This window comes from Madurella fahalii (genome assembly GCF_045866475.1).
Source record: "Madurella fahalii IFM 68171 DNA, scaffold_4, whole genome shotgun sequence".
NCBI lineage: Eukaryota > Fungi > Ascomycota > Sordariomycetes > Sordariales > Madurella > Madurella fahalii.
This window is the reverse complement of record NW_027263974.1, coordinates 3,241,989-3,257,549: the sequence shown is the minus strand read 5'-3', so window position 1 is coordinate 3,257,549 and position 15,561 is coordinate 3,241,989. Positions and strand designations below refer to the sequence as shown.

The following is a 15,561-nucleotide window of genomic DNA, read 5'->3' as shown; positions in this document are numbered from 1 at the left end:
CAATGGCGGGAACAATATTAAGAGGCACAAAGCCACACATCAGCTCGAGGACCATGGACATGATTCAAAATTGTACAGCATTCTCATGCACTAGACTTGGATGCCTCGGCTTTCTCTTGTTGGGCCTTCTCGTAGATCCAGTCGTTCAGGCCGAGCCGGTTCCTGCAAAGGAGTCAGCACTCAATTTTGCTAGCACAAGGATACGCGGCATTTACCTTGCGATCTCGACGGCATAAAACTGCATTCTTGGAACTGTGCATTGTTAGCATCTCCGTCGCAATGCCGCCTGCCCTACGTGCCAACCCACCGAAAATGGTCTCCTCCTGCCCATACTCGAACTTGGGATTGGAGCGTAGGATGGTTCCGAAGTTGTAGTCGTCCACCTTCTTCTCGTATGCCATCATAAAGTTGCGCCACTTCTCCTTGCCCGACTTGCTCTTCATCTCGTCCTCGTCGATGGTGGCGGCCGGGTCGAACTCGGGGAAGTCGCGCTTGAGGTGGTCATAGATCTCGTCGTCCATCTTGGTCAGGCGCAGCGACGAGCCCTTGACGTTTCCCAGGATGGCCCAGTACGTCTGCATGTGCTGGACCACCTTGACGGCGAACTGCTTCTCGATCTACAGAACGAAAGTGTCAACGTTTTCCTGGCGACAGTAATGCGCCGTGAAGAACAGGGGTGGAGGAGAGGGGTTCAAAGGAAGGAATCGGGGCAGTCGCACATCCTCGAGGTTGTCGGCCTCCTCGGCGTTGAACTTTTTAGGAACTGGCGCCGACATTGCGATAGCTGATGGCTGTCTGCCCAAGCCAAGTTACGATGCGCGACCAAAGAGCTTCCACAGCTGCAGCACAGCGCAGCGCAGGATGGTGGGGTGAGGATTTCGCGGGGTTGATAACCTGCGGGCGGGCGTCATGCTTTATCGATAAGAAAATTGCTTTTGTGCCAAGACATCGTCTCCCACCCTCTCTTTCTGCAGTCTTCGATGGGTGAAGTGCAGCACCGTATGCAAGGCTCCCGTAAATGGCGGCAGGAGGCAGGATCTTGGCTTGTCTTAGGTCATGTGTCTGGGCTCTGCACCATTCTCAGGTTGCCATGCTATCTGTGTTGGCAGTGTCGGAATGGAAACCGGCTTGTTTATTTGCGTCAGGGGGTGGTCATGTCATGTGCAGGTAGCTGTTGGTGTGTTGCGGGTGTCCATAGTCTTGGGCCCCGCCGAACTCGTACGTGGATGCTTGATGTTCGTGTTTGTTATAAACCATAATTATCTGTTCCACCCGGTAGCCTTGTGCTTGTGTAAACACCAAACATTTCTGATCTGCATCGGAGCCAACGGCCAAGCTGGCTTCATTCGCCAACCGTTGCACAGCGCTCGTTGTCAAAATGATCCCCGTCCTCCGGGCCTTGACATATGTCTACTCGCACCTTCCTGTCTGTTCCATGGCTTAGCCCTGATTATGGAAACCGCAAATGAGGGTTGCCTCTTGGAGCTAAAAACTGAAGCCCGCTAGAAAAGACGGCGCTGAGATCAGTCGTCGCCTGCCGTGTCCAAACGTCCAACACCTAATTCTGCGCCTGTTTGCGTCAATTTCACGTACCATGGCACCAAGAATTGTACGGCAGGGCGTTTAATACATACCTTGAGACCAGAAGCCCACCCTTCGACTATTCGACAATCACAACACTGACACTCAAGCCAACGCCAGGTCCAGTCAGAATTACAAGCACCTTGACCGCCAAGTAACGGCCCTCAATCCTGCAGTCGAGACATCAGTATTTAGAAAAATTAGGGTTCCGGGCGAGAATCCGAGCTCGACACCGAGTTCTTCGCGCACGGCCATAAATCCTCTAGCCGCAGGTGGGCAGTGGGCTCTGAGTCGTCTGTGCTAGTTTGGAGGGACACTTCACACTTTGACAATCCCACGTAGAAATCTTCGCCTGGTTTCATGGCTGCCTCGGCTTCTCCATCCATATCGTCGGTCAGTGCGCCTCTCGGTTGTGTCTCTGGCCCGGAAGGCCCCCCTCCATGGGACCGCACAGTTGAAGTATTCTGGGCCAAGAAAAGCTCCGCCTGCAGAACCGCAGACGGGGAAGATGGGGTCGCCTTCAAACGGAATTGCATGCGCCTGGCATGCGAGGGCGCGATGCCTCCAGCCAAAGGAAACACCTGGACAGGAGGAACCGCAATCAGCGAGGCAAAGGACATCTACCAGGGGCGGGTACGGAACCGCTTGATCAACAGCACAGCCAGATATTTCCGGCTCCCAGACAACGTCCGTTTCATGGTCATGAAACACGTCTTGCAGCATCACGACCGTGACGACAAGGCAATCCGGATGAACAGCCCATTATATCTTCAACCCGTCTGGCCAATCAATAGCAAGACAGGTCCCAAGCGCTGGTCAACAGACTATTTCGAGAGCCTGGAAACGGCTCTCTTCTCGCTCGCGCGCTACACCTCCGTCTGCTTCGCCATGCGAGCTGAAGTGCTGGCGACTCTGTTCCTCACCCGGCGGTTCCATGTGGTCTACTCCCCAATTATGACGGAGCGGATCCAGCCGGGTGCGGTGACCTTCATGAACCACTTCGGTCCCCTAATGACGTCTATTATCATAGAGTTAGACTTCACGAAACAAGGCGGCGAGTGGCGTCCAGAAGCTGTGGGCGTCAATTCCCTTCCGGGATTGCGGAAGGTTGCCTGGCTCCTGGACAAGTTTGTAGACCAGCAATGGGTCGTATTTCCGAGAACTACGATCCGGGATCTGCGAGTGTTGGTGAGGAGGTATCATGGCTTCCGACCAGCGGCGGCCGAGTGGGGGACAAACAGATGCAGCTTTTCGCAGCTAGACCCGAACCCAGACGACGGTAAGCGTCTATCCCCGCGCCACTCCACAAGTCCAAACCACTAACCCCTTACAGTCCCCCTATGCATACCATACACCCCTGACTCACACATTGCGATGGTATTGAACCCGCTCAAGCGTCTCCGCTCACTAGTCGACAACCTCACCATAACCGGCGCCCCCCAGACCCTCGCCAGAGAACTCATCCTCGCCATATCAGGAAAAGACCATCCCCTCTGCTCAGAGGAGGTCAGGCAGCTGGAGCTCGACACCCACTGCACCTACCGCCACCCAGCGAGGGGGTACCCCCTCACCCCTAGCGCCGGCCAATCCTCCCTGCTTGACTTTGGCCCAGACAACGGGGGTTTACAACTCGTAAGACATGACAGGGATGGGGCGGAGTGGGAAGGAGAGTATGGCTGTCGGGCAATACATGGGGTAGACACTAACGCCGCCGCTGCTGCTGCTGCTGTCACTGGGAATAGTGGTAGTGGTAGAGGTGGTGGTAGTGATAGTGTAAGCACGTCAGTTGTGCGGCCTTCTACTGCTAAGGGAGAGGCACCGCTGTTGCTGGTGCAGCCTTTGACTTTGACTCCGGGTCGGATTGCGCAGAGGAAAGGCCGGAGTGATGAGGACGAGCATGAGCGATGGGTAAAGGGGCGTAAGGCTGCGAATAGGTTGAGTTTATCTGGGTTGTTTAGGTGGACGGAAGAGTAGGTCTCAGAGGAAGCCCGGTGGGAGGAGACGGGCGGTCAGAGGTGTGACCGAGAGGTTAGGGAAGTGGTTACGGGGTAGGCGGATTAGTTGGGTAAAGGGGGTGTATGGACCAACGGAAAGCGGAAAAGGCAGTCCCGAGATGGAAAGGAATTCGGGCTTAGGATCTTGATTACACCGGCATTGGAAAGACCGGTCGCTGGGTTTCTGGCGTAGCATTAGTTTGCACAAGATCAAACTCTATCCTTCCACGGAAGATACATGGTTAGGAGCAGCGCGAATTTCAGCAGAACATCTTTTACACACTCAACCCAGCCACTCCTGTGGTCCGGTCAAGCATCTCAATGACACCACAACGTAGGCACTCGGGTCTCGGCATCCTTCAAAGTTCCCGTGATAGTAATTACCGAGTGTCTAGCCTCGCCTGTTTATTAACGCCCTGCGGGAACTTCTTAGCCGTCTACCCGGATGCCTATCAATAGCTACCCGCCCGTGTCCCCAGCCCGCAAGGCGGGCACGAGATCGCGACAAGTAATTAACGGCTGACTCCCCCACACCATTTCGACAAGCATGACAGCTGTAGTGACGTAGCATTGGAGATATTTGGCTCGCTGCGCAGCCTGAGGTGCAGACGTTCGAGACCCCCAGGTAATATCAGGAGGGACTTATAAGATGGCCAAGCTGAACCTATTACCCGGCTCACCTCGACAGAACCAGCTTTCTCATCGTTGCACATTCAAACACTCATCAAACTCGGCACGATGGTGGCCAAGATCTCTTTCGGTGTGTTCCTAATCGTGGTCGTGCTCACCATCGAAAGTGTGTCTGGCCTTCCGAGTGTATGCGGCAGCTTTTATACGGCTCAATCCGGAGACACCTGTGCCTCTATTGCGGCGTCGTCCGGCATCACGGTCTCTGAGTTCCTGCAAAACAATCCGTCCGTCACCAAGTGTGATGGGCTTACAGTAGGCAGTCAGTACTGTGTTGGTTCTTCTTCGCCGTCTGCGCTGAGAACCAGCGATGACGGACAATGTGGTGGAGAATTCACCTGTATTGGATCAACTTTTGGAGAGTGCTGCTCGCCGCACGGCTGGTAAGTTTTCAAACTACAAACAATCATCTTTTCTCTCTCCCCATCCACAGCGACGAGGAAGGCAGATGACCCCCAAACACTCCGGGATGCTCAAACATCATTCTAACCAACTCCCCAGGTGCGGCAGCACAACCGGACACTGCGGCCCCGGCTGCCAAGCAGCCTACGGCGACTGCTCCAGCAGCAGTTCCAATTCCACATCCGCCCCCGCCTCGCCGCCCTCCTCATCAACCCGAACACCGGCTACCTGCTTACCCACCACCATAACCGAGCTCGTCCCCCAGACCTGCATCACCACATCCACATCCACGGCCACGTCCACCATTCTCAAAACCGTCCTCTTCCGCACCACGAGCACAATCCTCACCTACCAAACCCAGACCCAGACCCAGACCCAGACCCAGACCCAAACCCAGACCAAGACCCAGACCCAGACTGCCCTGACCACCAGCACCGTCACCCAGCTCGACGGCTCCCCGCCGCGCACCGTGACCGTGACCGTCATCAGCATCCAGACGCGCCCCGGCCCGGTCGCGAGCACCGTCACGCGCACCGTGGTGTCCACCTCAACGAGGACCGACACGGTGACAGCCACGGTGACGGGGGGCGGGGACGGATGGGAGTGGTGCGGCGGGGGCGACGACGATTGGAACTGGGGCGACGGGGATGGGGATGGGGATGGGGATGGCGATCGAGACAGGACGCGGACTCGGACACGCACGCGCACGCGCACGCGGAGGAGAGGCGGCGGGCGGGGCGGCAGGACGGTGACGCGGGCTGTGACGACGACTGAGACTGGGACGAGGACGGTGGGGGGCAGGGTGGAGGAGGTGGAGGAGGAGGTGGTTTATTACTTGGTTGAGATCGACGGGGAGGATTGAGGAAATGGAAGCGGGGAGTCTGCTTAGTTACTTACCTCAAGTATGTTTCGCTGTTGGGGGTTGAGGTTTCGGATGGTAATGCAACAGTCTGAGAGAATCGAGGTAGTTGTTGGCTTCGGGATACTGGGTTTGTTACTGGTATAATAATGACTTGTGGTGTGTGCTTCGATGAGATTGAACAGTAGGCGGAGATTGATGCTAGTAGTAATTTCTCATTAGGGTGATTTCTAGCTGTGTCTCAACTAATGGTCTAAAATGGCGGTTATTTGCCGAGCCCAACATAACAGGTTTTATCCAAGTCCATTTCTCTACTGGATCCCTGAGCCCGCATCCTCCTAATCTTCCTGATCCCTGCAACATATCACCAGCAACACTCTAGAACTTGACGGCATCAATGTCCAGGGGAACAATGTACCGCTTGCCGGGGTGCTCGGTCGCGGTGTAAATCTTGCCGTTTCGCTTGTCATAAGTGAGATCTTCCGGGCCGGGAGGGAAGAAACCCGTGTTCTTGTTCGCGAGGGAACCCGGCCTCCAGGCAAACAGATCGCCGTCGCCGTCCTCGCCATTGCTGCTCGAGATGTAGAACTTGCCGTCCACCGAGACGATGCCCTGAATGCTGTCAATGTTGAGACAGTAGGCCCACGACGCAGTGGTGGTCTTCCCGTCAGAGCCAGCCCGCAGACGACGCGTCGTGTAGTCCAAGGGGTAGCGGACCACGCGCACGGGGACCGCGTCGCTGTCAGATTGGTACTCGCCCACGATGAGGCTGTCGGGTGTGGTGGTCCTGTCCAGCGCCACGTAACTGTGGCGGAAGGGCTTGGTGCCGGACCACTTGTACCATCTTGAGATCGCGTTAGTCTCGCAAAAAAAAAAAAAAAAAAAAAAAAAAAGGGAAGGGGGGGGAACAGGAACACTCACCTGATCTGAGGTATGACGTATTTGTAGCCCCTGGCCGAGTACGAGCCGTCCGAATTCTTGCCGACATTATCGCCGGTGGTCACCTGCCAAATATTGGACATGTCGAAGACACGGATGCCGTTGTTTGTGTCAACCGCCCAAAGGGTGTTGCCGTACCAAACAATGCCGCCCGCGTGAATTGGGACTTCCCTTTTGACCATGTCAGCACCACGTAGATCCACAATCTTCAGACGTTTCGACGCACCGGAAGTCATCCGCAGCATGCGGATACACTAGGAGGGCATTGCGATATTTGTCGTTGGACTTGTCAACAAACGAGATTCTGACGCTGTCATCGCTCCCAGTGTACCACGAAACCAGCCACCCGTCCTTGCCCTCGTAGGTGCCGACGTCAAGGGCGTCTTTTCCACCGTCTGTCAGCAATGCATGGGGGGCGAGAGAGCTGGGGGCATCCTACTCACCCCAGGTGCCAGTCACGCCTTGAGGCATCCACTTCTTGGTATTCGCATCGTCATAATCGGGCAACTCCTCCCAGTGCTTGCGTCCGGCAAGGTCGGTGGTCATCTGGTGATTGCCATCGTTGAAGACATGAGCGACCGAGACATTCTTGCCCATGGCTGCAAAGATCTTGGCCAGGGAAGCGACATTCTTGTTGTCGGCCTGTTCGACCAAGATGAAATCGGCGCCATCTCTCTCCTTGACAGTACCGTTGCAGTTGTAGGGGTCAAGTGCGGCGAGAGTGGAAGGGACCAGTGCCGCCGCCACGGCGGCAAGCACAGAAAAAGAGTACTTCATTTTGACCACGCAGGTAATGTGAAGTTGGCCAACCCAATGACTGCAGCAAAAAAACCGACGAATGTTAGAGGAAGTACAGGCTTTTATACGGTTCGGACACTACCCGGTGATATTTGCAAATGACATGTACGCCACTATATTATCGTAGTCTCCAGATGCGGCTGTAAGACTGACTAACTAGGACAAAGTGAGGGCGATCTGATTGGCCTCCTCACACCTCGATCAGGAATTCTGGGTCGAAACGGGAAGTTAGAACGACGAGAATGGAGTCAGAGTGGGTGAGTGGAGCGTCGTCGGGCAGACAGCTGACCCGACAGCCAGAGTCGGGAGGGGCACTGCAACGTCCCTGCAGCAAATTGTGGATTGGCGAGATGGGTAACGTTAAATATCGTTATGCAAGCCCGTCCGATTTCAACCATCTCGGTAACGATCGACAGGTAAAGCTTGGGTTACTACGTGTAGTGTACGCTATGTGGTGACAGTGGTGACAGTGGTGGCGGCAAGTCGTGGCGATTCGAGGCACCGCATGGCCAATTCTGTTCGGCCGTAGTGCAGTATACGCCGGCTATCCGCATATAAGTATGTAGCTGCCTTACTTTGCCATATGTATGGTTACAGGACGACCGCTTCTGAAGCGCAAGGCGAGCTCCGGGCGCCAGTTCCATCCGGAGCGGCGGGATGCCGTGCGCAAGTTGAATGCCCTGTACTTTTTGTTTGCATGTGGGTGATGATAGCATGGGTTGGGATAAATTTAGCAGACCTTCCAGGCCGACGGCTCCAAGGAACAGTGGGTAAACAAGCCTAACAAGCCAAACAAAGCCCGAGGACGAGGAGGAAGGGCGTGCCGCCTTCCCACTTTGGAAGCAACCTCCGTCCTTGGCGCGGGGCGTCTTTCAGGCTTTGGAGTCTGCGATTCTTCCCAATTCCATCGAAAACAACATTGCCCGCCCCGACTGCGTTCTGCTGCCGAGGTATATGGAACAGCAAGCGGATAGCGGCCGTCTCTGTAACAGTGCCGGGTTGGTCTCCATTTCCCAGGCATTCAACTGCCTCTATTAGCTCCCGAGGTGGCTGGATCGCTTTCCCTGGGCCAAGAGTCCCGCAAACCCATCGGGTCCCTATATCCAGGAGTATGGCCAACACAAGTTCAACTGCAACTTCTATCACGAAGATGTTTTACCGGAGCTTGTTGCGCTGGAACGTACCGCGTCGAAGGGTTGCGTGTTCTGCCAGCTACTACGGTCGGCGATTCTGTCTTTCACAACCACGTCCCCTACCATATATGATGCGATACAGATCTATCTCGACTACTTTTGGGACGCGGGTCCCAAAAAGAACCAGTTAGGCGCAATGACCACGAGATGGGTTCTGCAAGCGAGCCTGATACTTCACGACCCGAACATTGGGACGCGCCGAGAGGGATTGCCACAAGACGTGGATGTTTCGGGTTGGGTGTCAGGTTCAGCTATCTTTTGACCTTTATCAAGGGCCGCCGGTGAGAGACACTATACGCTTCGAGCATTCACTGCCATCAGATACTCATTGTGACATCGATATCCCAGAAGGAACGCATGGCTCGAAGCTGGGAATGCCGCTCCCTATCTCGAGCGACGGCCTGGGGGAGCAGTCTAGAGACTTTCTTCGATCAAATATTGCCAAATGCATAAGCGGATGTACACACGCGCTTCCAGAGCCAAATAGCTTCATTCCAAGCCGCCTCATTGACGTTCGCAAAGATCCATTAAGGGTTGTCGAGACCCGGCATACTCCAATCCCGCAGGAACCCGAGGCAAGAGATAGACTCTATTCCACGCTAAGCTACTGCTGGGGCAACCGAGCTGAAGGGCTGTCACAGCTTCGACTTACCAAGGACACCAGGCCGCAACTCCAATCCGGTTTTCCGCTAGAAGCCTTGTCGGCCGTGCAGAAGGATGCAGTGACGGTAACCAGAGCATTGGGCATTCCGTACCTATGGATCGACGCACTCTGCATTTTGCAGAACGACGCGGCCGACTGGGAGCTCGAATCGTCTCTTATGCACAAGATCTACGGCAACGCCTATGTGACCATCTGCAACCTAAAGTCGAGATCCTGTCAGCAAGGGCTCCTACCAGGCACACAACCCCGAGTCAGTATCCCCTTTGACACCGTAGTCCAAACTGAAGGGACCGAGTGCTATGAGATAGGCCCGGGTTTAGTATCCGGATGCCCCGTCCGAGCGTTCAAGAGAGACACGTGGAGCCGGCTCGATTTCGACAACACACAATGGATCTCCCGTGCATGGACGTTTCAGGAAGCGACGCTGTCGACGCGTATGATCCTGTTCGCACAATCGGGTCTCTACTTCAGCTGCAGCAACGGCCTCGTCTGGGAGTACGGTCGCATCCCGGAGGAACCGCTGAGCTTTTCTGTCTACAGCATTCTGCAAGACTGTTCAGCAGCTGAGATCTACCGGAAATGGAACCTGCAAATCACCACGCAGTTCTCTGGGAGACAAGCTACGTACTTGACCGACTCCCTCCCGGCGCTGTCTGGCACAGCGCAGATTTTTGCGGCTGCGCTGGACGACGAGTACGTGGCTGGCTTGTGGAAGAAGGACCTATTGGCTGGGCTCTTCTGGAAGATGGAGGGCTCGCTTCGCAGCTGCCTTGTGGCGCTGCTGCGATCTTTTGATGGTCCGTATATCGGGCCCTCGTGGAGCTGGGTAGGGAGAGCGGCGGGCGAGAGCGCCGTAGGTAAGGTGCGAGGCTTCGGACCTGGCCGCTGCAATCTCTATCCCGCACGGTCTTCCGTGGCTCTTCACCCGCAATGCGAATTCCTGGAGACTCAAATGACGTTGTCGGGCATCGACAGGTATGGCAAGATATCCAACGCGGCACTGATGGTGAAGGCTTGAGTATACCCGCTTGCTTTCGGATGGCACCACTTACCGGAAGACGAATACGATGGGCAACGATTGACCGGCACCGGAAACTCCTGCCTTGAACGACCCGGAGGTGGTAGGCTGGCGTTTAGCTACTATCTTGATTTTTCTTCCCAAACCCAGACGTCAACGACCCTGACCAGAGTTGGAGGCACGACCTTATTCTTGTGCTACTTGGAAGCATATTCTACAATGATCTCGAATCGGGAGACGATGGTTCAGGCGGATTGCCATGCGGTCTTATTGTCCATCGAGCAAAGGCCAATGATGAGTATTGGAGGATCGGCACATTTAGGCCGTTCACAGTTGAGACCAGCTCTGAGACCGTATCTGACCTTGATATGAATTTTTGTTGCGGTTGGGAGTTGAGGACGTTGAGGATTATGTAATCCCCTACATATTCAAGGCAGGGTATCGATGTTCTCAATACCTTAAGGTATCTAACTCAGTAGAATACAACCCAGTCGTGTACCGTCCCAGGCCGCTCGCAGCGCTGCTCTAATTGACGTTCGCGATCCCTCAGGTAGGTGATTAAGTCTATGAATCAGCCGGGCCAACCGATCAGTAGCTAAATAATCGGCTGCATGCCGTAATTCCTTGCCAACTGTTGAAGTACCATAACTTCAAGCTTAACCTCGGTGCCGCGAACCGGCTTTACCAATCATTGCATTGCTCTCGTGATACCTCCGCGGCTCTGGGTTTGGGCGATTAGAATTACCTTGATCCATGGTTTCTCCGAGGTGACAGGAGATTCGATGGTGTTGAAGGCAGCACTGGACCACGCACAAGAGCAGCCAGCGACAAGTCGTCCTTGCAGAACGCGTTTCGGAAATGGATGGTATTCGTGTATATAAAATACGAGCCAGTAGGTACGCACAACTTGAATGTCATACCCCTACCCTCATGATCACGAGACATGCATGAGACCCGGAAATATTATACATAATCATGCTTGCTCCATACTTTTCTTCACATGCATCCTCTCACCATCGAGCAGACTAAGCTCCGGCGATGGCTGTGTCCTGATCCGATGGTTATCCATGCCGATAAACGCTGTAGGTTTCTGGCCGGGTTCACGACGGATAAGGGCGCGTAGAACAGGGATCGAGGCGGCCATGATTGCAGTTGCTGGTTCTGCGGTGCCAAAGATGAATAGGTCCACCGTTGTAGCTGCAGAAGGGCGATTCAGCTATGTAAGAGAGCTAGTTCTGGGGTAAAGCCGAAAGAGTAACAACTCACCGTTGCTGTTCCCAATAACATAGAGCGTCTTGATCTTGAGAAAGGACATTATCCCGGCCCTTTGGAGTTTTGGGGTTGGTAAGACGGAACTGTCCGAAACCACACTGAGTATCGGGACTCACAGAATGCCAGTACTCATGGCAACCAGTACGCCCAGCTTTTCCTTCTTGTTGATTGTAAGATCCCAGATGATCTTCCACGGAAGGAGTGCCAGAATGATATCCATCAAACCAGAGAAAGCTGCATCATGTTGTTTGTCAGCCCTTGGCACTTTGGCCCGCCGGATAAACTTTGACACTCACAAGCAATAAACGCGTTATAAACCTGGATAGTATTTGGCGGGAGACACGAGCCCTCCATTTCCCAATTCCAAAGCTTTCCGATGGGCCAGCATTGTACCCATTGTATCGCGCCGTTAGAACCCAGCATAAGATTGACGGTGATGATGATGAACCAAATGAACCATCGCATCTCACGGCCGGTTGCAATACGAAGTAGAGAGATGGCGAAGGATGTCTTGCTCCAGCAAGTTGCGAGGATGGAGAAGAACCCGGCGATGTACGAGTACTGGGCGACGGTCGAAATGGTCCCCTGCTCATATTGGTCGGCGTAGGGCTTCCCCAGTCCATAGTGGACGCCGACTGACTGCAGCACGACCGAGATAACTAGTGTGATCTTGAACAATCATCAGATGATCCACAGTCGTTGCAAACTCGGAGATGAAGGGATGCCACGGAAAGCGTACCCAGCTTGCCGTCAGGAAATGGTCGTCCCACCACAATGGTCGGCGTCTCCGCAACTTGCAGTAAGCTCGCAGGCCCAGGAACAGGCCCGAGAGCGCTACCAGCGACCAGACGACGTGGAGCAGATACGGGCCAAGGTTGTCAACCCCAGCTTGGGTAGAGCGCCCGAGCTGTCGGGTTAAGCCGCGTGGGCTGGGCATAGTGGTTGGTTGTAGCGTCCCATCAGATTTTATTATAAAGGGCATAGACGGAAAATAAGAGCGGGATATGCGGAAAATAAAACTAAAAAAAAAAAAAAAAAATTAAAGAAATGCTGCAGTGAGAACGGAAGCAGGCAGTAGGTATGCTTACTGTCATCCCGTTCGAGAACAGAAGGATGCGGGACCTCTCTGGCGTGGTGGAGGAAACCGAAGTTTATAATGGAGCCGGCGAGGTTAACCCTCACATCGCCCGAAGTTACCTTCCGCACGCACCAACTTCTCAATGCACTCTGACCTTCGTGACAAACGCTCGACAGCTGCACTAACCCCAGGCTGAACACGCAGTTGAGGACAATGTCCTGGCGGAAGATCATCTGCCGAGCCCTTCACATGGCTCGCTGGTTGACAGACCCCGGCTAGCTGTTGCCAAACGCAGGGGTAGTCCATGCGAACCAGGACTGTATCGGGTACAAACTCCCCGGCCGGGGTGGTGTTGTTCTTGGCATCTGTGTCGATCCAAGAACGCCACACTGCTGTCTCGCATCCCACCCAAAATTCAAAGAGCCCGGCTCGAGCTATCCGGAGCTGCGCGCTCTGGAATATAATATTCCCTCCCACGGTATCTTTCAATTGGGCCGAGCCCATGTCTCTTACATACCCGAAGCACCACGCTAACGATCAAACCATGGGCTTTGACTCAAGAAAGGTAGGGTCTCAGTGCCGGTCACCTGTCCTCGGTTGGATCGTCCCGATTTATGCAAGATCGTGCACCTTAGAAACAGGGCTCCGCCCTTGGGTTGGATGCTACCCCACCGCTCGGACGCTAACATACGCTGTTGAAATAGCTTTGTTGGAGCATTCATCCTCAAGGAGCGGCATATGCAGCACTTTTGATTGTGCGGCAGTGCGACCTGATGGGCATCGGGCGTGATGACCAAGGAGGAAGTGCCTCAACGGGGTTTCCGCTATTTTCGAAAGTATGCCAGTCCACCTAACGGAACGAAGAAACCAGGTGGCGTAAACATGTGGCGATTCGGTAATGAGCATAGTCAAATACATTTCTTCGCATCATAGCACCCTACACTGATAAAACGCCGAAGTAACTACACTACACAATGTCATGACCGCTGAATCGGACTTGAACTGGGACAGGCGTATCACGTTTGCTACTTACGAGATTACTAACATTTGAATGTACTTTGACATTTACGGCGCTGCGAAGAAAGCCGCTGACAGCCACTCAGAAAGCCCGCCCGGTATTTACGCCTGCCTCATAAGCACCTGGTTAACAAACTTGTACTTAGCCATCGCATTATATCCGAGCATAATAATTACCTAATTAGCTCCTGGTCTTAATATACTGTTTGTCCCAGAGTTAGAGGCCCCAGAATCATGCCTGCGACTCTCTATTTGTATTCTTGGTACTAACTTAGTAGTTACCTGTTACGTATTGAAAGTTTACCTGCTTTTTTCTTCCGAGTAGTTTAATGTTTGTGGGCAAATACTAAGAAAATCTGGACATTTTTATCCTAACACCATTTCCATCAAGGAGATACCAAGGTAACCCTAACCCTCCAGGCGACATTACGTCACGTAAATGGTCCACCTGTCAGACAGCACCGGCCGGCATCGCCGAGGCAAATCTGTTCAGGTGCCGAGCAACCATCTCACCTCATGGCATTTTACTTTGACTTCTTGACGGCTCGGCTTGTCGCAGCAAACGTTTTGGCCCTTCCGTCTACCTCCAGCTTATAATACGCCATGTCGCCCAGAACTCCGCCGCCGTCCGTCCCAACGGTTGCCGAGGTCCTCAAGGACCCGGCTTTTCCAACCGCCATCTGGAATCTCGAACCGGACCGCGAAGGCTTAGTGCCGGTCGCTGAAGGCCGCGGCGGGCCTATCAACATCAGCTGGGAAATCCGTATGTGTGGCCTGGGCTCTTCGACTGTAAGAACAACACTGACAGGATCCCAGATGGCTGCGGCCCCATCAAGCTCATCGTGAGTAATATTTCACCATCCATCCATAGGTTAACCGAACCCCCAGTTGGGTTGTTACTCATACCATCCCAGTTCATCATGGGCCTCGGCGGCCTCAAGTCGGCCTGGCAGCGCCAGACCCTCCACTTCGGGCACGAGCGGCGCGCCGAGTACTCAGTGCTGCTCATCGACAATCGCGGCATGGGCGACAGCGACAAGCCGCTCATGCGGTACAGCACGAGCGAGATGGCGCGGGACATTGGCGAGGTCCTCGCGCACGTGGGCTGGCTGCCGTCCTTCCCGCTCCCGCCGGGCCGGCCCGTGGCGCGCACGCTGCACGTCGTGGGGATCTCGATGGGGGGCATGATCGCGCAGGAGCTGGGGTGCCTGGTGCCGGGGGCCATCAGCTCGCTGTCGCTAATCTGCACGGCCGCGGCCATCGAGAACACGACGACCTGGGCCGAGAACATGGCCAACCGCGTGTCCATGCTGGTGCCCAAGAGCGTCGACCGCTCCGTTGCCGACACGGCCCGGCAGATCTTTGCCCACGCCTGGCTGCCGCAGCCCGACGACGTGCACCTCCCCTCCCCGGCCGCCACGCCCAAGTGCCGCCCCGCCAACCCCCCCGCCGGCGCCGCCACCGGCGACGAGGACTCCGCGGGAACCGCCGGCGCGTACCTGCGTTTCCCGACCAACGCGCACCGCTTCGTGGCGCAGGAGCTCCACAAGCGCCTGGACCCGGCGCGCTTCGGGCTCAAGGGCTTCCTGCTGCAGCTGATCGCGGCGGGGTGGCACCACAAGAGCGCGGCGCAGCTGGCGGCCCTGGCGGACGCGGTCGGGCGCGAGCGCATCCTGGTCATGCACGGCACCGAGGACGGCATGATCAGCGTGCCGCACGGCCGGAAGCTGATCGAGTACCTGCGGCCGGGCGAGGGCATCATCGCCGAGGGCATGGGCCACGCGCCGCTGGTGGAACGGTGGGAGTGGTTTAACGGGGTGATCGAAAGGAGGTGTAGGATTGGAGAGGAGTTGGATGGTCGGTAGAGGCTGCCAGGGGTAACTCGTGGTTTAGAAAGAGGTAGTTGGGAGTTTTAGAGGGGAAGGGTGGTGTTTTGTGATTTTTGGGTGGGTGGGGGGAAAAGGGGGGGGGTGGTTGTGCAAACATAAGGGACTTGGGGACCACAAAGAATAGAGTTGCATGCATGAATTCAAGGTTGTAAATGAGTCGAGATATGCTG

The 15,561-nt window shown here is 55.0% G+C and overlaps 7 protein-coding genes across 7 annotated transcripts; 4 read left to right on the top strand and 3 right to left on the bottom strand.

The window, feature by feature from the left end:
• Nucleotides 1-83: 83 nt before the first annotated feature.
• MFIFM68171_07948 (DUF757 domain-containing protein) lies at nt 84-776 on the bottom strand (the record flags this gene model as incomplete). Its single annotated transcript, XM_071063368.1, has 4 exons — nt 84-162; nt 216-252; nt 308-617; nt 720-776. 4 exons carry the CDS (start codon nt 774-776, stop codon nt 84-86), a joined length of 483 nt encoding a protein of 160 aa, XP_070919469.1.
• A 1,363-nt stretch (nt 777-2,139) lies between these two features.
• On the top strand, nt 2,140-3,329 carry MFIFM68171_07947 (uncharacterized protein; the record flags this gene model as incomplete). The annotated part of the gene is made up of 3 exons (XM_071063367.1): nt 2,140-2,860; nt 2,915-3,213; nt 3,324-3,329. The coding sequence occupies 3 exons, from the start codon at nt 2,140-2,142 to the stop codon at nt 3,327-3,329; spliced, it is 1,026 nt and encodes a 341-aa protein (XP_070919468.1).
• Nucleotides 3,330-4,710: 1,381 nt separating this feature from the next.
• MFIFM68171_07946 (uncharacterized protein) lies at nt 4,711-5,526 on the top strand (the record flags this gene model as incomplete). The annotated part of the gene is made up of 1 exon (XM_071063366.1): nt 4,711-5,526. One exon carries the CDS (start codon nt 4,711-4,713, stop codon nt 5,524-5,526), a length of 816 nt encoding a protein of 271 aa, XP_070919467.1.
• Nucleotides 5,527-5,901: 375 nt separating this feature from the next.
• MFIFM68171_07945 (Anchored cell wall protein 12) lies at nt 5,902-7,239 on the bottom strand (the record flags this gene model as incomplete). Its single annotated transcript, XM_071063365.1, has 4 exons — nt 5,902-6,367; nt 6,445-6,633; nt 6,689-6,845; nt 6,906-7,239. 4 exons carry the CDS (start codon nt 7,237-7,239, stop codon nt 5,902-5,904), a joined length of 1,146 nt encoding a protein of 381 aa, XP_070919466.1.
• Nucleotides 7,240-9,553: 2,314 nt separating this feature from the next.
• Nucleotides 9,554-10,551, top strand: MFIFM68171_07944 (uncharacterized protein; the record flags this gene model as incomplete). The annotated part of the gene is made up of 2 exons (XM_071063364.1): nt 9,554-9,974; nt 10,286-10,551. 2 exons carry the CDS (start codon nt 9,554-9,556, stop codon nt 10,549-10,551), a joined length of 687 nt encoding a protein of 228 aa, XP_070919465.1.
• Nucleotides 10,552-11,108: 557 nt separating this feature from the next.
• Nucleotides 11,109-12,344, bottom strand: MFIFM68171_07943 (Rhodopsin domain-containing protein; the record flags this gene model as incomplete). The annotated part of the gene is made up of 5 exons (XM_071063363.1): nt 11,109-11,332; nt 11,402-11,460; nt 11,524-11,641; nt 11,704-12,076; nt 12,147-12,344. The coding sequence occupies 5 exons, from the start codon at nt 12,342-12,344 to the stop codon at nt 11,109-11,111; spliced, it is 972 nt and encodes a 323-aa protein (XP_070919464.1).
• Nucleotides 12,345-14,105: 1,761 nt separating this feature from the next.
• MFIFM68171_07942 (Alpha/Beta hydrolase protein) lies at nt 14,106-15,367 on the top strand (the record flags this gene model as incomplete). Its single annotated transcript, XM_071063362.1, has 3 exons — nt 14,106-14,265; nt 14,319-14,344; nt 14,417-15,367. 3 exons carry the CDS (start codon nt 14,106-14,108, stop codon nt 15,365-15,367), a joined length of 1,137 nt encoding a protein of 378 aa, XP_070919463.1.
• Between the last annotated feature and the right edge of the window lie 194 nt (nt 15,368-15,561).